Source organism: Pomacea canaliculata, linkage group LG8 (genome assembly GCF_003073045.1).
Source record: "Pomacea canaliculata isolate SZHN2017 linkage group LG8, ASM307304v1, whole genome shotgun sequence".
Lineage (NCBI taxonomy): Eukaryota > Metazoa > Mollusca > Gastropoda > Architaenioglossa > Ampullariidae > Pomacea > Pomacea canaliculata.
Window position 1 is genome coordinate 4,352,990 of NC_037597.1, and position 22,920 is coordinate 4,375,909.

The 22,920-nt window shown below is 41.5% G+C and overlaps 1 protein-coding gene and 1 long non-coding RNA gene across 2 annotated transcripts in view; both read left to right on the forward strand.

Annotated features, from left to right (window-relative positions):
• LOC112570564 (UDP-GalNAc:beta-1,3-N-acetylgalactosaminyltransferase 2-like) overlaps positions 1-22,920 on the forward strand; it is a 178,891-nt gene that overhangs the window by 153,171 nt on the left and 2,800 nt on the right. The window contains exons 10-11 of the mRNA XM_025249077.1: positions 8,662-8,784; positions 18,897-19,056. Of these exons, the coding sequence (XP_025104862.1) occupies positions 8,662-8,784; positions 18,897-19,056 (283 nt within the window). The remainder of the gene's footprint in view (positions 1-8,661; positions 8,785-18,896; positions 19,057-22,920) is intronic.
• Positions 19,637-21,834, forward strand: LOC112570568. Its single transcript, XR_003100650.1, has 3 exons — positions 19,637-20,077; positions 20,220-20,262; positions 21,133-21,834. It is a non-coding gene; the product is annotated as an uncharacterized LOC112570568 (long non-coding RNA).

Here is a 22,920-nt window from a genome sequence, read left to right on the forward strand (position 1 = left end):
TTTCCCGCTTCGCTACAGGACTGTCACACCTTGTTTGTCCACCTCTGGAAAGGATCATCGCACTGTGCCATTTTGACGATGATGCTCCAAAATAAAGAACTGTTCTAGAATATTTTTGTCTGACTTTATATCCAGAGATGTCAATCTGGACGATGCCACACCTTCTGGGCGGCTTTACTATTGGCTACCCCACCGACTAAAGGAATTCATGGAGGCTCATCCCTCAAGATTTAGTCCAACAGCTTCTTGCTGCAAACCGTGTGAAGTCCACATGTCGTGGATCATCTTTTTAGAAGACCAGATGGCGCCTCGCGAATTGACTCTGCACATCAGATGATATGTTTGTAGTTATGTTCTTTATTACCAGTCCGAAACAAAACATTCTTTGGATTGGATTTTCACTTACAATGAAAACCTGAGTTGTACGAATGTAGAAGAGGGTTGGCATAGTGTGCGCACGATGTTCAACAGCTGTGATTCATGCCAAATTCTCGGTCCGACCATGCCCTGCCATTCTATTTTTCATAATCTGTCTACAATTAATAAATAATAATAAGCATTAGTGAAATTTGCATGTTTCTTCTGTCGATAGCTGACACTTGACCGTGCCAACATAAAGTTTCATTGTCTTATTTTGGAATGATGTGATTGTGTTTTACCCTGTTGTTCTATTTTATGGCCAGTCCTAAGACTCTAAGCAATAAGACTTTACCTTTATCAAAAGTGGAAGCATCGGGCTTCGATCCGCCGTCCCCGTGGCTGGAATCCCGACTGAGTCAACAGCTGTCTAGACTTAGTTAATGGCGCTGTTTTGAGACCCTTGTAAAAGTGGAAGACAGCCATTATCTAACCCATTTGCGCTTGAAACCAGCTAGTTGCTGTTCTTTTATTCTTCTCCCTGTTAGAGTGAAAGCCGTTAGCCACACCGAAGCCTTTGGCCGGAGTCACATTACTGTTGGCACCGGCCACGTCCCGACACCAGCAGACGACACACGGACACCCGGCAGACGACATGATAGACTACTGTTTGCCTAGTCTACACTCACACGGCGACATCTTGGTCCACACAACCCACAACCGTCTGCCTGAAGTGCACATTGGCTATTTCCTCTTTCAAATTCTTTGTATTGGGTGTTGGTTATACTCGTAAATACCAGTTCCATTTCACGCTGGATTTTGTTATTGTAATCAATCTGTTCATAGAAAAAAAGTGTACAGAAGTTGTAATCAAATCATTTCATACTAGAATGCATCCAAAAAGCGGCAACCAATCAATCTGGACGAGAAGGCGTACAAAAAATAGTTGGTGGAAATAGCGCTGAGCGTGTAAACAAAAACAGATTGATTAAGTGTTCTTGGTGCACATAGGACACCTTCAGAGTCCTCTTTATTAACTTATTATTCCAAGAATGTGAACTGCTTTATGTATAAAGACGACTGGTCTTCTAGAAACGTATATATGTATTATTCTGTTAGTTGATGGTAGAAGTACTTTTAGCGGACACTCACTTGGTTTAAAGTGTTTTTTCTGTTTTGTTTTTTTTCTATTTACATTTTATTTTTGTGACATCATAACATTACATGCCAACAATCTGCAGTCCTTACAATCATATGTCAGCATAACAATTGTCACAATTAATCACTGGCACTGGCTCTGTCATGTACGAAGTATTTTCACAAAAGAAGCACGATCGTGAGGATCATGTGAAAAAGTACATAAATGGTAATGACCCTGACATATTAGACTGCACATGTTTGAAACCTTAATAATTAATTTTAAAGAAAATTACAAGCACATTATTAAGATTACTTGCTTTTATCATATTATTACCATTATAAAAAGAAAACGAGGAAGAAGAAGGTGGAAGGACATGATTGAGAGGCGCCCTCTTTGTCCTCAAAATGAATGCATTCGCTTCTTTTGAAAACCCTGGTTTAAAAAAAGGTTCTGTTCAGAGGTTTGGGTTCAATTTATTTAACACATCCCTTCCCCAAACACTCACCCACCCGCTCCAAATCTCAATATATACAAAGAAGCTGCTTATATGGTAATCACTGCTGTGAACAAGGGTCTGGTTTGCAGTTTGTTGTGTAGCAATATTTTTCTGGGTAGAATCTTTTATTTACTATTATTACAAACAAGTTCACATTTAGTTGCATATCGAGACACAAAGTGTTTACGGTAAAACGATCAAGGAACACTTGAGTACAGGAAGGGCAGAGGTCTCAGTGGTATCATAGGGTGTTTGTAGCTAAGACTGAGTGTAAAAATATGCTCATGAAACCAGAGTTTTGTATCTGTTGTAACAGTAAAGGGTTTGGCGAATGTGTCCCCATTGAAGGTCTGTAAAATATTTCTTAATTTTTTAATGCATGTAGGCCATAACAGTTTCCCTTGAAACCATTTCGTGCCTTTGTATGTTTAGTAATGCACAGCATCTAGTGTCTTATTTCCAGTAGTGATATATTTTTCTTTTATATTTAACAGTTGCTATGATTCGACTGTAATTGATACTACCGCCATGCATTTGTTGAAAATCTGTAAAATGTTAAAGGTACCCCATTATTATCAAGTAAATCCCTAACTTTTGTAATATTATATTTAACTACCTTTCTACTACATTAGCGTGTCTTGTTTGGGAAAAAATCAAAGAATGATGGGTCATGAAGAAATTCTTTAAGTGCGGAGGTTGTTTTTTTAAAAAAAATTGTAAACACATTTTTCCAAAACATGTTTGTTTCTGTAATATTTTCCTGAAAGTATCCTCCAAATGTCTGAAAAGTTTAAATCTGCGAATGAATTGAATTTCAAAGGCACTTCCCGGCAACGAAGTCAAAGGTTTTCTCAAAGTCTACTAGCAGTAACAGTTCCGGTCTTTTCTGTGTTTGAGCATGGTGTAGTATATCATATTTTAGTCTAATTAATCTAGGGAAATGGTTCTATCTTTGCTGAAGTTACTTCCCCCTGCTAATGTTTCTGATATTAGAAAAAAGCCTGGCGTAGGAGTAGATGTCTTTTCCGCCAGATAAGCTTTTAGTCTCTGGCTGCATCTCTCTCCACATATAAACTGCATTAAATTCTTCTCTAATTTTCTATTTTTCGAATATGGGTTATATATTCTTTTATAGTTACAATAATCAAGAGATGGTCTTAACACCAGATTCCAATCAACCAGTCATAATTATTTAACCTTTCTGTCGATTACGTAGTTGTTCCTTTAGTTCTTTGTAAACTGCTGGGCTGTCATTATTTGGACCATGAAAGTTAAGTAATATGTAATCAGAATCTTCAATGCACACTTTCATAAAGTTCCCATCTGGATCACTGTAGAGCTTTGTATTTATATTCAAAATTATTAGGGAACATGAGCAGTAGTGCGCCATCAAGCAGGTTAAAGCTGCCAGATATTTGTGTGATTTAAAAATGAAGTTTCCTGATGCCAAACCGTTGGATGTACACTTTTTCCCTTCGATTTCCACCTCTACTGTTGGTGTATTTTATAATTGTTTATTACAGTTTATTTGTTTAATATTTACATTTACAAACTCGCACCAATAAACTGGTTCCAGAACACGTCTACGCATTTTTTTTTTTTGCCCTATATGCGTGGTCTTGATGTATTTTCTGGCAAGAAGCCTTTGTATGGGAGATTATTTCCAAAAGACCGTTGATTTCAGATACGGAGTATTGCGTTAGAGAAAGTGGTTAAATTCTGCAGGGTAAATCAAAGAACATGTCTACAAAAATGGCGAGAAAATTCATTTAACAGAAGCACACAGCGAATCTCTCTTTTTTTTATAAAGCTTCCATATCACATTTTGACATTTCACGCGCGTCAAGATAAAGGAAAGAAACTAGTGAAAATTAAAATAAATGAAAAGAAAACTGACTGACAGGCCCAAATTTATTAATTTCCCTTTTCTTGTAGATGGTTCGCGAGATTGTGGCCACCTTGCTGGACATGTTGTCTCCGCTTAGCTGATGTCGCAGTTCTTGACAAGCCCAGCTTCCGGACAAAATGGCGTCTGTGTTTTGTGGAAAAGATAGTGCAGCGAGTTAATAAGCTAATCCATTAACAGACCCTCCACAAGTTGCAGACCCCTGGGCACCAAGCAAGTCTGCCAGGCAATGGAGTATGACAAAAGACAGTTTTGCTGCGGTTGCCGGGGGTGGACATGTTCGCCTCGTCTTCGTCTGACATCGGTTTCAACCCTGTCTTAGTCCCTCGCCAGACGGCGATAGCTACATGTTCAACTTTGGTTAGCATGTCTCACTTTCATATGAACGAACGACATTACTCAGACACGGGTGGAAAATCTGCAGGCTGATAGTTCCATCATATTGTGGTAGTCTTGATATTGTGTGTTCGTGCCGCCATGCGAGTATGTTGTTACCACTGATCTGAAAACTACTTTAAAGCCCTCGACATCAGGCTGTAAAGGAACTTTATGAACCCACCAAGCTTTGTAAAGCTATATAAACCAGCATGGAACATGCACAGTCTGGCGGCTACCTCGTCATATGGGAAATCAAAGAATGAAAGCAGATGAAGAAAAATAAAACATGCAACTTTATGGAAAATACGGTGGTAGGGCATCCCAAAGGTTGAGAGGGTATTACCTTACGAGCTTCATTTACCCGCTTTGTGGCAGTCAAGCGGAACCACCCGAGGTCCTTCCATTAGTTTTGGATCATCGGGTTGTTATGGATAATAAAGCATTTATTTATTCGTTGTCATCAGAGGTCTACCCATCTGTTAAGTAAAAATCCCGATTTTGCAATTTGTTCTGAGCTGCTTACTGAGAAGATTGTATCTGGCGAACCTTGAAAGTAGTCCGCGGGTTTCTGTGCCCCCAGGCGATCATACTGTTAGCTACCCCGGCGGCGACTAAACTGGTTAATGGTGCGAGGAAGCCCTGCAGCAGGATAGGGTCCTGTGGGGATGAGGATCGGTCAAAGCCAGTCTCTATCAATGTGTCCAGTTCAATTTCAGGGACACGGGGCTGTCCCTTGAAGCACAGCTTTCTCTTTAATCTGTAAGAATTTAAAAAATGTGAAGACACAACAAAACTCGCACAAACAAACGCTGGATGGTTTTTGGAAAGGCAGCAACATTAACGGCTCTCTCATGGAGGGTTTCTGTAACGGCAGTCGAGCAAAGATGTTTGCCAGGAGTTGATGACAAACGTCAGACGGATGAAAGGGGAGGGGGAGGTTCCTCCCTTCGATCCAGCCACCAGCTCTGGGTGTTGATGTCAGAGAGTGTGGAAGTCAAGGGATGTCACTAAGCAACAAAGTGCACAATCCAGCGAGGTGATGCTGCGGAGAGCCGCCAGAGGGCGTGTCCGCTTGATGGAGCGCGCGGTCAACCGCCCGACACTGTAGACGAGGCGCGTGCGTGGAGGCTGCGACCCGTGCACCTGCCGACATCGTGGCAGATGACTTGGCCCAGGGGGGTTAGCTACCGCTGGGGGTTGCAGGGAAGGGCAGTTGGAGACAGGTCCACTCCCAGCAACTGCAGAAGTTGACGTGCAGCGGCTCTCCCGACAACAGCTTGCGGTCTTTTGTCATGCTCCGTTTGATCGCAGACTTGCTTGGTGCCCAGGGGGGGACGAGACTTGTGGAGGGTGTGTTGATGGAGTAGTGTATGATGTGAACTCACTGAGCTATAGTTTCCACAGCACATTCTCTCTCTCTCTCTCACACACACACATGCGTTCCCGATGTACGCATTCAAGCCAGTTATTTTTGTAATTTTATTTTCTGTTACATTTATTTAGCGGTGTATATATATAGAGTGTCTAAATGAATGTGGACGCATAATGATGCAAAAACACTAAATAATTCTAAATTAGTAATCGCGACATTTACACCGACTTCTTCTGAACCTTACAATCTACATAGTCCACATCCCACCCGCGGTGTTTATGTACTTCTTAACAGCTCGAGTGTAGATAATTAAACCACGTACGTGGCAGGTGACTGCCGGGGAATCATGTAAGTCCGGTGGAATGATCGCACAACTCAGATATTAAAGGGATTCTAAAGGCAAAATAAAACTGCTTAGAATCGCGCATGAATACAACAGTCGTTGTGTGTGAAGCGTCTTGTCTCCGCGGGAACTATCTGACGTAAAGGTAGTACCGAGGTCATGAATAGCAACGAACATCATGGAGATAGGAGAAGATTTATTGCAGTGACCGACTCAGCCTCGGCAATGCAGGATTTCCTCCCGCCTCCGGCATTAAAACCTCATTTCCTTGGGGGTCTGGCGAGCGCCTGGCATTAATGAGCTAAATTAGCGGGATCCGTCTGTCGGCAGTTTGTCCCAGAGGGCGCCCCACGCATGACCATCAGTCTCATTCAGGCAGCTTCTTGGCATGCGCGTGTACGGCTCGCCTACAGATGGTCCACTGGAACTTGAAGTGGGGGGACATCATAGGAAACAGTCTTGGATACATAAGGAATGGGGCTTTCCTGAGACGGTGACATTCCGCTCACACTTTTCACTTTGTGGGTTTTTTTTTTTTTTTTTTTGGTCTTTTTTTGTCTTTTTTTACTTTACTACGGCTGTCTGCTTTCTTTATCAAATTGTCCGAATTCCCGCGGGCTGTCCTCGAAGACTTTTCATTGCTGTCCTCGAAGGGAGGGATCCCCCGTGAGGACGCCTCTAGACTTGACGAAGAGCGCTTCCGCATCAGGCAGCAGAGAAAATGTAGGAATGGTCACGTGGTGTGTGTGGACATGGCCGCTGTGAGGAGCTTCTTGTAACTGGAGATTTACTGAACGCAATAAATGATTAAGATATGCATTAGGCGAATGCTTGGGCATGCATCAACCTTCCGGGATTTTTAAAATCTTTACCTAGTGTTTTTAGGGCTGATTTGTCTTGATTTGGGGGATTTTCATGTGGTGGGTTTGTTGGTTTTTTGTTTTTTTTTCTTTTGTTTTTTGTTGAGGGAAGGAGTCTCTTTCTTGTTTATTGTTTCCTTTTTTATTTTTTCTTCATGCTCAGTATGTGTATCTGAAGCACCAGTGTGGTAGCCTACATCCTGTACAGTGTCTACCGTGGTTACTCATTCTCACTTTTGCTGCACCGATGTGATGGAGCTCCAAGGGCGAGCTGATAGGTCAAGGGTCATCATTCATCCCTCCATCGCTTTTTTTTTTCATTGCGCAGAAGTCACAGGATTTCAACATTGACCTGAGGGTCGAATGTTGTGTCGCAGTATAACAGCTTTTTTTAATGTCGTTGGAATGGAAGCAGTCAAGACCCGACCGTCGTCCATAGATGATTATATTGAGGGGAGAGCAGCGGGAAATGAGGGTCTGTTTCCGTCAGGGATTTACACCTAAGGAACTGTCCACACCCCTGCCCCTCTGCTAGATGAGACTTCTCTACTAACATACCAACAGTCATCCACAATCAATTACTGTGTCCCCTGTGCAGAGTAGCCACAGGAAGTGACGTTGACAATAACACTTTTGCGAGAGTTGAAAAGAAAAGCGTTTCCGTCGTGGCGCCTGACAGCTGTGGTCTCCCTTCCGATGCTCCCATCCTTCCCCCCTACAACCGTCAGTCTCTTAATCACGGACAACTGCTGGAGTCGGTAATGACCGCACGGCCGTCACCAGACTGTCCAGTGATTGGAAAGATTTACTCGGGAGTGCTCGTGGTAACGGCCATAATAGAGCTCGCCTTACGGTCCGCCCGCAAGACCGGACGTCAGCGCTGCTTCTAAAGACCCGGTCTTCCCTTTCTTGCCAGGCCATCATCGGGTCATTTGGATGGTCCAGGCAGTCGCAGACTTAGTCTGCCAGCCCCGGGCTTTTTAAATAATAGGTTTTGTGTACAAAACTGTGCTTCTTGCTCTGGTCAGATATTGACACTGACTTTCTACAGGACTGACACTGACTTTCTACAGGACTGACACTGACTTTCTACAGGACTGACACTGACTTTCTACAGGACTGACACTGACTTTCTTCAGGACTTACAACACTGGCTTTCTACAGGACTGACACTGACTTTCTACAGGACTGACACTGACTTTCTACAGGACTGACCTTCAGTGTACACAACACTTGAGTCCAAAAATCACAAACACGCGCAAGTCAATGCCATGTAGAATGAGCTACTGCAATAGTTGTTGGTATTCGTCTTTGTCTCTCCTTTCCTTATTCTTTATTTATCTATGTGTCAGTATATTAGCACGAGAGTGTATATATGTCTATTAATGAGAGCGTGTATATGGTGCTGGTTCATATTGTTTACATGGCGCTGCCTTATGCTATGTCCGTCCTCACATTCTCATCCCTCTGTCTTCATCAAATCCTTTTCTGAAAACGTGATATACTTATTTGTACACGTGACAATTGCTAAATACTGAAATCAAAACTATTCTGCCTTTCACATCTCTTACATCTTCAAATGACTCAGTGCACACGTGAAGTGCGAATAGTCGAAAAGGAATTAAAGCGACGATCACCGAGGTGGCGGCCATTTGTCGCCAGACATGTCTGATTACCCCGCAGCTGGCAACGAGCAGTTGGCTGAGTGGCTGGCCTGGTCCTCACCTCCTGTAGCCTCAGTACCGCCCGACGACCGTGTGAGCATGCCTGACGACCTCATTGTGTGCAGCCATGCGTGTCTGTTGCAGGTTCGCCCGCCATTTCCACGCCACGCACGTGCTCAAGACGGACGATGACGTGTTGCTGGACGTCACCGGTGTCCTGCGGTCCTTGGCCTCGGCTCCGCTCGATGGAAACACCTTGTGGGGGAAGTAAGACCTGCTTACACATCATCATATTTGTCTTGTGGGGGAAGTAAGACCTGCTTACACATCATCATATTTGTCTTGTGGGGGAAGTAAGACCTGCTTACACATCATCCAGTTCTTCTCACAGAATGATCCATACTTCTTTAATAACTCTGAACTCTTGTAATTTATTTTTGGGGCTTTACGGATGAGACTGTTGATAGCGGATATCTTGTTTCATGTTTACTGTTGTAGTGTCTGGCCACGTGACATGTGTTGTCTTGCTGTTCATTGTGAGGGCGAGACTCAGTGGACTGTATACAAGTCCAGTTATTTGGACAACAACAATTAGTGTGGACTTCTCCGAATCCCTAGTCCCTACTTTGTGTCTAGATACATTCAGTTGATGTTGTCGGTTTCAAAACAATTGTCGTGTGTCTGTGTGTATGTAAATCTCTGTGTGTGTGTGTGCGTGTATGTCGGGGTATGTATGATGTGTGTGTATTTGTGTTATTAGAGAACTTATCAAACTTTGATGCTTTTTATTCATTTCTTCATCTGGAGCTAATGAAAGTGTTTTTGTATTTTTAAAATTTTTACGGCAGTGATTATAATTATTTTCCTACTTTTTTTTATTCTAATGCTTCTCTGCTTTCTTTCTTCTTTACTTTGTCTTTCATAAATATTTCAACTCCCTATTTTTTTTAATCTACATCTTTACATCGTTTACTATTTCTTTCTCTTCATTAGCTCACTCTTCCTTTTAAGTAGTTCTTTCAACTATTTTTACTTTTTCTTTTCTTCTGGATACAATCTGGAGCACAATACTCCAATATTAAAACTAAACATTAAAACTAAAAGCTGTTGAAACAACTTTCAACATTTTAGTACCTGGTGTGTCTCCAATGGCAGAAAACTTTAATGACATGACATAGAAGATGAAAAAGAAAAATCAGAGGAAGGTTCGTTTTTTTTAAGTTTGCCTGGAAACGTAAGCTTCTTCTTTCTAAAGGGAAAATCCTTTAAGATGTAAAATGTTCAGTGTTGCAGAGGCTTGAGGCCATGCATTGTGGTGTTTTATTTCCAGGACCACAGATCCGACATTAAATGGTACAATAACTGGGGTAACTGCCGAGAGCTTTGCTTCTTGCCATCGCCGCCGACTTCTTGCCGAGTATTATTAATCCGTTCTTCTGTTTCTTCTCACCTTTTTTTCTCTCCCTCCCTTCCCCTCTTTCTTTCTCTGTGAGCGTGTGTGGGTGAATATATTTCTTTTTTTTTTCGGCTGAAAGTGACCTTTTTTCCACTTTTATCTTTCCCTTTGTCTTTGCTTCCTCTCACTTTCTTTATCTCTTGTTTGTGTGTGCGTGCGGGTGTGTTTGTTTGTTATGCCTATGTGCATGTTATACCATTATAAGTGGCTTAATATTAATATTAACCTGCTCGCAAACCTACTCACAGCTGTCTGTATGATTATCCATTGCTGTGACCTCTTGACATTATGATGTTCTTGTTATGATCGTTGTCTGTCTTCTGTTGATAACAGCACGGATCTTGACAGAAGTATTCGCTCTGCCAAAAACTGTTTAACCACTTTCCGGATAATGTATTTATGATATTTCTTATGTTTAGTGAATTTCCAGGTGTTAGTGACAGATTTTGTGATCTTACCGAGTGCCATCAGTGATTACAGCTTTCTGTTTTGTCCTCCAAGCCATTAAAAGTCTTCTTGTTTCTGAGTTACACAGCCGCTTATAAATCCCAGACTCCAGCATCCAAAAACAACAAATATTTCTATAACATGATCTCATCGCGCCTTTTGTCAGTCTGTCCTCGTGATGTAAGTCAGTAGCACGGGTCTGGAGGCGTTATTCCGTTATCCTCGGAAGCCGTGCAAGGCCCTCTGTAGATCACGTGACCAACAGTCCACCGCAGGGAAGAAAAAAGCGGTCGACAGGTCTGGAAATCCTGATACATCATATGTTGTCTTTGAGCCGTTATTAGCGACCTCCAGAAACCCAGGGGGCTATATTTAGACTTAATGGAATTTTTGTATCACGTAGAGCTTCTGTATGTTCTCGTTTCTACTATCAGCCCTTGAGGAAGGTGTTTGGTACGAAGAGCTACTCGTCTTTGAGACAAAAAAAAGTTCTTGTTGGCGGCTGCAATTAGAGCCGTTACCCAGCTGCTTGTCAGGCCTTGTTCGTGGAAGACAGTTGCAGATCTTGTGACAAAGCTGACGACTGCCACCTGTACCCAGGGGGAGCTGGCCATTGTCTGCCTACAGACAAAGGAGACACCGTGTCAGTCGTAATTAGCACCTGTGTGTCTGTGTGTCTGTCTGTCTGTCTGTCTGTCTGTCTGTGTCTGTCTGTCTGTGTGTCTGTGTGTGTCTGTGTGTTTGCCAGTGTGTGCGCATGTGTGTGTCCTTCCCTAGAGTGCAGCCAGCCACAGGCAAGGAATTCATCAGTGTCAGATGTTTAAAGTTTCTGTGGACTCGTTAAACTTTTATTATCGTTCACATGCGAGAATGTCTCTACATCAATGTAGAGTATCAAGGGTGTCTTTAATGTGTATTAGCGATTTTTTTAAACCCAAAAATGCACTGAAGTGCTGCTGGCGAGAATTCCTTAATGTCAAATGTTAAAAGTTCATGAGCCATACGTAAAGTTTATGTTTCACTTTAAATGGAAAACGCAGTGGATTCTTTAGATTGAAATAAAACGCTTTTGGCTCCAGACGAACAGTTCACACATTTGTTGTTGTTGTTGTTGTTGTTGTTGTTGTTGTTGTTGTTGTTGTTGTTGTTGTTGTTGTTGTTGATGCACTTGCAGAATTGTATAATTTATCTCGTGATTACTTTACGTCGTTTGGTCGAGAGTTTGTCGAGAATTAAATGTAGATAAAACTTTGAGTTTCCTTTTCATAGATTGTTTCAGTTCTCATTTTGCACCAAATGTTTTGTAAAATTAAAATTAAGAGTGCACTAAACTTTCAAATGCAAAACGGTCTTTTAATTTTCTTATATTCTTACCTGTCTGTTCTCGTGCTGTGGTGATGTAGATGCTATTGACTTTAGCTTCCACTACATCAGCAGAGCAGGCGAGAGGCTCATACATCAGCCAACATGTATCACAACTCGACTTCCCTGGTCTTGCAGTCAGATTAGCGCTGACGAGCCACTTCCCCTCCCCAATGCCCTCACCGCCACCAAGAGAAAAAAAAACAAAGGCTAAGAAGAAATAACTTTTTTGTGATGCGTCCGTCTGTCTAAAAAAAGGGATAGAGAGAGAAAATTAACTTTGTTAGCAAGAAACTTAAAACTTTCTGCTGTCTTTCCAGAGACTCAACACTTCAGCCTCTCTTCTGCTTCTTTTAAGTGGTCCTGGTCTGTGGCCTAAGATCGTAAACAATGTTTTATATATATATATAGCAGAGTTTGAACTTTGTATGAAAACTTCGCCTTCGTCAGTTCGCCTGGTGATGAATGTTTGATTCCAAAGCAAGTACAGAAAGAATGTATTGGTATCGAATCTTGAACAGGTCAGGTCTGCACGTGCACGACTTCACGTGTAGGTGTGTGTGTGTGTGAGAGAGAAAGGAAGAGAGATTGAGACAAATATGCTACATACACGGTAAACCCACATTCGGAACTTTTTTCTTTAACTCAGGTGTGATGTTTATGTGAGAAAATAGATTCCAATACTACATCGAATTTATTTCGCTTTTGAATGTAACAATGTCTTTCTTAGAACGGGGAGAAGTTCTTGAGAAGAAAATTCCCAGTTGACTGAAGTCCTGATGTTTTCATCATCCTGTCAGAAACTGGAACTTCAGGATTGAGCTAAAGAAATGTAGTTTACATGTTTCAGATTTGTCTTTCATTAGAAGGAGAAGTCTTAATTGTATTTTTGTTGGTCGAGCTCTTGCGATTTAAAAAATAAGGGTCGAAAATCTGATTAATGGCGTCTGGTTTTGGACATGCAATCATTTAAATGGTTTCAGACTTCATAGATGTCGCTGTGTTTTCAGCTCGTGTTTCATGAAGTGCGCAGTAGCGGCTTCTGTGCGAGTTTTATGTCAGATCTTTCGAAGTTCGTGGAGTACTCTAAAGAAGTAACCTGAGACGACTTCCAGACAAGCCAGGACCTGGAGAATTAGCTCCATCGCGCGCCAAGCAACAAGTCTTCAGCTTCAAAATTAAAGAAGCTTCTGGAAGGATGTTTTCGGTCCTTGTTTTGCCACAGCTGAAGAGAGCAGACGAGGGAAATGTGGTATACAGGTCCTGTCGTTACTGACTAAAGGGAAATTCATTTCTTCAAGATGGAAGGGGGGATATTTTCCGATGTCTGCAAATTTCGCAGGAAAAAGCTGTTTGCAAAACATGAAATATTCATGTGCATGTCTTCTTCCTCTTCAAAGGAAACCATCGATGGTGTTTGACGGTCAATCGATGCCCAGATGCGTAAAACCTTTGTTATAAACTCCAAGGCAAACTCGCCGGAGCCCCAGAGACTCTTGAAAGAAGACATCCCCAGTCGAGGCAATCCCCTGACCACAGAATAAATTTACCCTTCACCTGAGCCCCTGTCCTCCTCTTGACACAGGCGACCGATAATCAAAGCCTGTACTGCAGATAGAATGTCTAAATGCCGTAGTCCAACTCGGAGAGAGACTAAAAATTTGCAGAGAAAGTCGAGCATAGGTGTCGCTTTCCTGTCGAAGTTGTGTGGTGCGATGCTGTAAACTCTGTCGTCTGGCTGGAGTGGTGGTCATTGCAAGGTCTTCAATCTCGTCCAGTCAGGTCCACAAGGAGTAATTATGTTCAGCCTCGCAGACAGAGCCAGACACGCTCGTGTCCACCCCGACACGTGAGGAACCATCGGCAGTAATTCGCTGGGGCAGACCTGTCTTGTCATTTCCCACTTCTGCCTCTTTGCGGGGGCACCACGATGGTCCCGCCCACAACTGGATGTGCTTTTCGTGTCCTCATCATGTCTGATTTGCCTGGTCTGAGGAGGATGCGTCCTTACAGCTTTAATTCCCCGCATCCCACCCCTTGTCATTCCCAAATACCAAACAACAATATTACATTTGAAAGCTAAAAACTCCAGTAAAATGATTGTGTTTTATTGACCACATAACTCCGATAAAACAAGTTTATTTAATTGTCCTAATCTCTAAGAAATTGCAGCGGAATGAGCTCATTTCTTTGGCCACAAGCTAAGCGCATTAAAACAATAGGAAGCTTCACAAATAATTTCCCCTGCCCGCACTGACATTCGCGTTTTCAGCAATTTCCTGAAAATCCATCCGTCCGAATGTTATCCGAGTCACGTGCAGTGGTTCCACAGTGGAGAAATGGCTGACAGAAACATTTTGGAGTACCGTTAATATACCGTTAATAGGGATTTCAACAACGGGTTCACCAACACCCACAGTCACTCGCAATTATTCGTTATTGAAGTTTGTCTGAATATAACTATTGACAAATAATATAGACGTCCTAGTGCAAGTGTGTTCTCAAACCTTTTCCAATGATTTGTAGTTGGTGTTGATCTCAAAACGCTTTTGATTATTTCCAGTCAGCAGCCAAGGATGTGCTGCCTGCTTCTGTACCCGCAGCTTCCTGCTGGCTTCACTCCGGGTGTGCGTGTTCTCCACACCCACAGCTGTGTCATAAGTTTGCTTCCCGCGGTCTAGTCATCGTGATGGATGGGTATGCCTGTTCCCTGCGCTCAAATAGGCTTGATATATTTCCCCTGCAGTTTTTTTCCTTTTTTGCCTCTACTCACATTGGGTTTTTTTCCCCTGCAGTCATGCCATCTTGTTTCCCCTCTACCTCCCCCTCACATTGTTTTTATTCTGCGGTTTAATCAAGTTTGAGCGGTTTTGTTTGTTTTTGTTTTGTTTTGTTTTTTTGTCTTTTTTTTGTTTGTTTGTTTGTTTGTTTGTTTTTTGTTTTTTGGGGGTGGAGGGGGTGGACAGTCTTTCAACATTCTCAAACTCCAGTTCAGTTTTTGAAAGACCAAAAACTCATTCCATGAGATCAAAGTGGGTTCAATCCATTAAAACCCGTACTCGTTGCGAACTTTGAAAAGGACCTAAAATTGGACTGTGGAGTATGAGCAGGATCGCTTTTTTGAGTCATTGCCCCGATTCTGTCCTTTTAAAGAAATGGTTTTAGCAGAGCAGACAAACAAAGCAGAACAAAAACAAGCTGCAAAAATAAACTTGAAGAACAGCAGAAATCAGAAATGACTTTGTAAGTAACATGGATCTGAAAAAAAATTGCTTCTTGAACACAACCTGAGCGATTTTTCTTCATCTGAGTGGAAGACAAGCAGAGATTTGCTGGACTGACTCACACTGGCCGTTAGAAATACCGCTTACAGGCAACGGAGTGCAGCGGGTAATTTTCTTGTTTTTCTAGTGGCAGGTGACAATGCCGATGTTTGAAGGCTTATATTTTGAAATTAAGCATAATTATATACTCATATTTTTGAAATTATTATTTTAAAATAAACTTAACCCATGTTGCACTCGGGTTAGCCTTCGACCTCTTGTATCCTGCAGGCAGCCATGTTTGGACAGTGCCAAAACCTCAGTAGAGATTTATCAGCTTTCTTTAATCTTATTCCGCCATGGTTTTTATTATTTCCTAAATTATTTCCCTGCCTCAAGAATACTATTTTTGTAATCAGTATTGCCTTGACTTATTGGCTGCCTTTAGTTTTGTTGTAAAAGAAAAGGTAACTCGCCGTTGTTAACAACATTAGCTGTTGACAGTTATCCCCTCTGGACAGTGCATGCTGGGTAATCAAATACCCGATGATATGAGCTGCGTGCGAGTCACTGTCCTCTCCACCATCGAAAAAAATATGAAGGCAGTGAGCGAGTTTTTATGCTGTTGCCTCGAAAAAAAAATGGCTTCTAACTGCCTGGTGGTGTTGTGTTTCCGGCCAGGGTAATTATCCGCAGGACGTCTAGCTCTGGCTGACGTCACCGGCGCACTGCTCGCCTGGCGTCACGTCCGGTCATGGCGGACTGTCATGGCGGCTCCTCTGCAACGCATGTCTGGCTTGTGGAGCAGCGGCAGTAATGTGGCGCGTGGAGTCACATGCACGTGAAGTAATGACAGTAATATTTCAGCCTGTACCACAGCAGTCATCGCCCCTGCTATTAGGGTATTGGCTTACATTGGTGTCCTATGACAGCATCCAATCAGCATTTAGCAGTTTTCCCAGTGTCGTGCGCAAACAGGAAAAGGGGGCGGAGTCATAGTATGTGCGTGGCTTAGTTTATTGTAGTGTTTCAGTGTAAGCTTCGCGATGTATTGGTTGATAATAAGGATTGGAATCAGTTCTGAGTCTGAAAATGTCGCTTTGACGGTTGCCTGCTCTTGCTGAAGCAGTAAGTTAGACAGTGGGCACAGGAGCAAGTTAGACAGTGGCCACAGGAGCAAGACAAAATGGCTAAGTGGGCTTAACAGCTGAAAGAGTCCGGCACTGTCGGCCTATGTCTAGCTCTTCCACCTTTGAACATGCTCTGGCAGATACAACATTTATCCGCTCCAACACCTTTCTTCATCGATGAGGAGAGCTGGACAGTAGAGGTCGAGGGTTTAAGAACATTGTAACTGTATTATTAATCAACACAACCATAAGCCCAATTTACTAATTGTGAGGGTTTTTATTAAATAACTAGGTTAAAACAACTATAATATACTAATTTCTTTGTTTACATGTATTCTGTTACTGAAGTATACGGACAGACTTATGTTATTACTAATTTAATGCTAACATTATTTTCACCTCTTTCTTTCTTTGTGTGTGATTACAAGAGCTATTCATGAAGCAATTGTTTAAAAGATATCATTTATTGTTGCTATATATATATATGATTTATATATATGTGTTAAATAATTTTGCAAACACGGCACAATTTAAAGTCAGTATGCAAAGCATCACTGTACACCTTTACCGTTTCTGCGTGGATTTATTTCTGTAATGAAAATATTTGCTGTTTGACACTTTTGTAGCTAATTATTCATGTAAATTAACTCCAGCAGCCAGCTAACTTGTGGGGGAGACACAGAGAGAGAGAGATGGGAGGTCACGTGATATGACGCTGCACGCTGTTATTGTTCCCCTCTAGCTCGCTGTCCGTTTGCCCTTTGTGCACTTGATCGATTATTTCAGAGTCGTGGGATGGGCCATGTCGATGTTGGCTTTATTTGACCGATCAGTGTCAATATGTTAATTAAGGTGACCAGACGTCCCGCATTTGGCGGGACAGTCCCGCTTTTGACCTCGTGTCCCGCCTGAATATCGGGCGGAAAGCCCAATGTCCCGCTTTCTGGCTTTCTGACAAGTCCATCAAATGTCGCTGTTGTCTTTAAAAATCTCTTTTTTCGGCGTTTTTTGACGGTGACGACACCATCATCGGCACGTGTCCCGCTTTCGCCCCCGAAACGTCTGGTCACCTTATGTTAATATACCAATATTGTATCACTGTGGTTGTGTCACGTGCTGCAGTGTCGTGCAGCTGATACTAATGTAAGTGTTGCAGGTTATGGTGTCCCTCACAACATACCGCCTTCAATGTTTTACTAGCATCAACGCCTTCCAGCTTTTCTTGAGACAAAGGCGATCATTTCTTTTGACATTTTGAATGGAAACACGAGGCGGACAGAGAGGAGTCTTCACACCTGCTGACGCAGGCGCCGTCTACAGTGTTTATGTGTCACCTGACACTACTTGCGTCTGCCACCAAAGCGGAAGTCTTGCATTTCACTTTTTTTTTTTTCAATTTTTCTCTGCTGCAGTTCTAATCCGTAGACGAACCTTTCCACAAACACGGGTGGCTGTGAAACATGAGGCTGTCTAGGTCTAGCATGGTGACGGCTAAGAATATGATAATATTTAGGGTTGTATCGTAAATTGAACAACAGGAAAATACCATATTGCAAGTTATAGGTCTACCTTAACGGAGACCAACGGTAAACATGTAGTGACACCTACTGCTGTCCTTACATGTCTTTTTTGCGAAAATATCCAATTGAAATTTCACCAAGGAGGACAGATGTAGATTGATACAGACACATAAGTTATTTTACCTTAAAGGTCATAGTCAGTGTGAAGACTGAAAATTGTTAGACTTAGCTGTTGCAATGACAGTTGCTGTACACAACACTATCAGTAAGGTGACATCTGAAGTTCTTGAAAAATATGGACCATCCCCTGATGTCAGAATTGGCGCCATACTTGATGTGGAACAGTTATAGGACAAATAATTTAAGTCGAAATAGTCTCCAAGCCTTTCCGGATTTTTTATTTCTCCCAAGAATAGTAAACATAGAGAACGGCCTCCAGACAAATGCGCAGATAGTAATCTTGTTGGTCATTTTTCTTTCGATTTTTAATATAAATAAATAGGGATGGGTAACTAACTTCCGTGTCTTCTACCTTCTATACAATTGATTACAAGAAAAAAGTGGTTGCACGTGGCCACAAAGTGTCCTTGTGACTAATCAGGAAGAGGACAGACTGTATTGTCAGCTTCCAGATGATCAACGGACATAAAAACACAAATTATGAAACACATCACGTGAGCAGTGCAGCAGAACCGTCCATGTCAGACGTGAAGTGTTTACGAGAAAAACGCAATTCCACTGCAGAGAGATGCAATCTCGGACAATTTCGTTGTAATCAGGGCCAAATGCCCACCGGAAAAGGGCCCCGTCTGTCAAAAAAAAAAAAAAAGAGAGAGACTTCTCCAGATAGGAGGACGCGGAGCGCATGAGGAAACTTTATCCAAATTCCACCTTCCACCCCAACCATCTCCAACCTTCCATCTGTCCAATAGCTGGCGAGCATCTCCTACGTGGAGGTGGAGGTGGTGTGGTGGTGCCACTAGACATGTCAGATGGCGCTGTTGCGTGTGTGTGTGTTGATATATCTAAGTGAACACTATCCTCGACCTCTTATCGTTAATACTCATTGTGTGTATGTTTGTGTGTTCATATACTCGACCTCTTATCGTGAATACTCATTGTGTGTCTTTTGTGTGTGTGCGCGCGCGTGCACTTTTAATAGCGAGCATACGAGTATGAATTCTTGCCTGGTCTTGTGAAGTTTCAGGAGGGACTGGGTGGTGGAAAGAACGGGAAAATGGCGTGAGCCCGACTTCCCGTCCTCGGTGTATCCCACCTTCCCCTGCGGCTCTGGCTACGTCGTGTCCCGTAACCTGCACACCTGGCTGGCGGACAACGCCCGACACCTGCATTCTTTCCAGGTATATGCAGGAAGTTTTAATTCTGTCAGAAATCTGCTGTATCCAGATTGCATTTCTGGAACGTGCATGTGACCCTGTATACATATATATATGTATGGACAAATATTGGAATATAAACAGTAGAGATGTTTCATTTGGTTACAGCTGACAGACATCAGCAGTACAATGCATTATTTTAAACTGTATATTAATTATTGTATATTATTTATTTTTCAAATTGTACCACAGTTCAACGTATCGCCCAATATTTTTGTGCTTTTTAAAAGTTTGCACAGATATAGTTTGTAAGTGCACTCAACTGTATCTCTAACACACTTCGCCACCTTCTGCCGTTCAGTACCTGGGCCGCAGTTATGAAGCGAGAGTAAGTCGTTTCTCCAGGGCAAAATCGGAAACACAAGGAAAGTGTATTGTTTCATAAGTTATAAACCGGTGTCCATACTTCTGGGACACTGTTCATACTTCCCTACCCTAAGCCGCTTTCTAAGTAAGGCTCCTGGCGAAAACAACACAGGGTTGGAGACCACTTCATCATGTTGGAAACCAGACGCTTTTCGAGTTCTGCCTGTAGACATTGACTTATTTTCGCTTCATAACTACCGCCCCTGGACCCGGTTGCATTGCTCGGGCGTAGCTAGTCCCCTGCTAGTCCCGACTAAACCCCCTTATACCCGACTAGCTAGTCTCCTCACTTACGCCGGTTGCACTGCTCTGGACTAGCCTCGCGACTAGCCACGTCCGAACTAGTAACTACGGACTAAGGGTTTTACAAAAACCTTCACGGGTTTCCACCGCGAAACGAAATTTTCACGCGGGAGATCACTCTAATCTCGAAAATGTCAGATGCAAAAGTGAAAGACAAATTGAAAAATAAAACGTCTATGGATTAATAGTGACAGTCGCTGCAAATCAGACGTTGCTCTTGTCAAAATTTCGAACGGACTGCAACTAAAAGAAGCAGCGGAAAGATGTGGCGAGGACGGTATGTGCCCAGTCGTCGGCAGAACGATCAATGCATGAGGTAAATAAACTGTTTTAAGTTTTTTGCATGTAAACAACCACAAAAGTAATGCATAAAAATAGTTTTCTTTTGGATAGGTGGAATCAATTTGGAAAATAAAGTATCGCTCTGGCTGACACAGGTTGCAATTTGTTATTTTCAGGCAATGAAGAAATGCTCCGCGAGTGATAAACAATGTCCACAATGTAAAGCTGCCCTGTACAAAATGAAGTCCACAACCTCAGATTGCAGAGTAGATTGATGCAATCCTAAATTATGTTTGGGTTGCATAATCATGATATGTTTCAATAACATGTTACTCTCAGCTCTTGTTATTTAGTTCCTCTTTGTTTTCTGTATTTGAATTTATTCTTTGTTAGTACTGTTGTGTATTCTTTTATAGTTCATATGTTATTTGTTTTCCTGTTCCTTGCATGTTGTCCATGTTTGGTTCTTGTTCTTAAGAGCTAAGAACAAGCTCCTTAGGAGGGTATGTGCTTTACAAATTTTGCATTTATCATTATTAATCCAAGTTTCAATGGCGTTGAACACATCAGTTACTAAAAAATATTTAAACGCTCTGTTAATTGATCATTCTTGTCTATTTATAGCCAGTATCATGAATCATGGCAGTTTCTTTTAAACAACATTAATAGTTCTTAAATATTAATGTAATTTTTATTTTATTTTATATATTTACTTTATATATTATTGTAATTAGTTGGAACTTACTAGCTGTAGTTCTTTTTTGTGTTGATTATTTAAACTTTTCATTCTTAAGTCCTCATAGCTGAATGTGTATTAGATCATGTCACTATTAGTCAGCATTCATGTATTGGTTGATGAATTGGGTGCAACCTGTATGTCTGTTATGCTGCATGGTACCAACATTCTAACATGTTAAAATGCACATATTTTTTGAGGGAATAAAAAAAGAAAGTGCAAGAATCCTAAATCCTTGTCTTGAAAAAGGAGTTGACAAACGGGATATATATAAAATCTTTTTTTTTTCTTTTTATTTTTGCAATCATTAAAAGTAAATTCTGCCGTACACTATGTATTGGTTTTCATTCTAGTCAACAGCAAGCGAGGAATGTAATGTTACTGCTCTCTCCCCCTATTGAAATGAGCTCAGGACTATTCAATGACAGTTCAAGTGCTCCCTCTCTACTTTATTCAGGTGATAATGAAAATTGTTCAGTTGAAAAGGTGAATCCAGGTACAAACATAATTGTAGTTCATGTAATCTGTTTTTTGCATATTGTGTATTATAAATGAAATATTTTTCAGTATGCAATCGTGTAATTGCCATCTCAGACATGTCCCACAGTTTGTTGGGATGTCGCCAGTTTCAGTAACCATATGCTTTTATATGAATGAATTGTTAGTCCATTGCCCAACCCCTTTAACCTAGAGGACCAGTGAACCACTTTTGATCTCTCCAAAATGGGTGACCATGCCAGGAGCTAGTGCTCCTGTCGGCATATTTCTGGGGGTCATTGAGACAAGCATACCACTTGACCATGGCAAAGGGGTGGTCCAACAGAGGGAAAAAAAACATGTGCACACTAAAATCTGTAATATACACCTGTAAACGCTAAGAACTACAGTATTTACATGTAGGCTCGAAAACCTACAATGTGTGCATACTGAGCCACACAGATATTTAAAACTAAGACAAAACTATTTTCATTGAAAAAAGCTCTTTTACTGAAAAAAAAAAAAAATATAAAAAGAGAAAATTGCTTGAATTATCTGGCTTCATACAAATTTAAACCACTTTCTAGAAGCACATCTTTTTCCCAGTTGGTACCCTCTTCATTGTAAGCCCTGATAGGGAGAGTGTCACAAAGAATCATACGACTTCCATCATCTGGTCCCTGCTGCAGCACTTGTGGAAATGAAAGTCCCTCTGTGCTGCAACATTCCAGAATCAGGAAAACATACACTGTATTAGTAATAATGAGTGAGTGTGGTGACCATACAAGAAAATCATAAGTTCCAGTAAGGAACATTTGAAGCTGTACCTGGGTAAAATAACTAGGTGTTGTGCTTAGTTTAAAGCTCCCACTGTTTGGGGATGTTCACCATCCAAAATCATCAGCACTTTTGTTTCTACCTTTCATGGTGATGGGACATTTGACCTCCACACATCCCTCCCCACAGTAATCACACCTTCCTATACCATTAACCAAATGCAGGGTAATCATTATTTAAAACTAGTCCTGTGTCGCATATTTGAAACTCTTTATGAACTTTTACCAGGACATCTTTATACAAAAGCTTTCAAAATTACTGACAAGGCTGGCTGGTCTACATATATGACAAACACTGCATGTTTGAGGCTGTTATTCATCCAGCCTTCATCTTAAACCTCTAGGAGGACTTATGCTGATCACAAGTTTTGCTTAATCTGATGAAAAAGACATGTCTTAATTTTAACTTTGAAATTCTGCATACAAATAAATTGTACTTTACCATAAAATATTAAAGCTCTAGGAGAAGGATCTGTGAATAAGGGACTCTTGCTTTGTTCTTGCACTTAAGGCTTGTTGACCTCCATAAAGTTGAACATCATGATTATCAGCATGCTCATCATACAGAATGCTATACTTGTGCAATACTATGCATGCCATGATGATAACTATAGCTCTCTTTGGACTGTACCTGCAAATAGGCAAAAAGGAATCATATATTCTGCATCTTTACACAAATGACATGGGCACACAACAACTGCTAAACCTAGAAAATGATTTTAACCAAATTAATAACAAAACTGAACAGTATACGTGAGAAAAAAGCTTAGATGTAAGTGCATAAATATATGTTAATTTATTTCTTTAGGGGAAACATGGCTTGAAAGG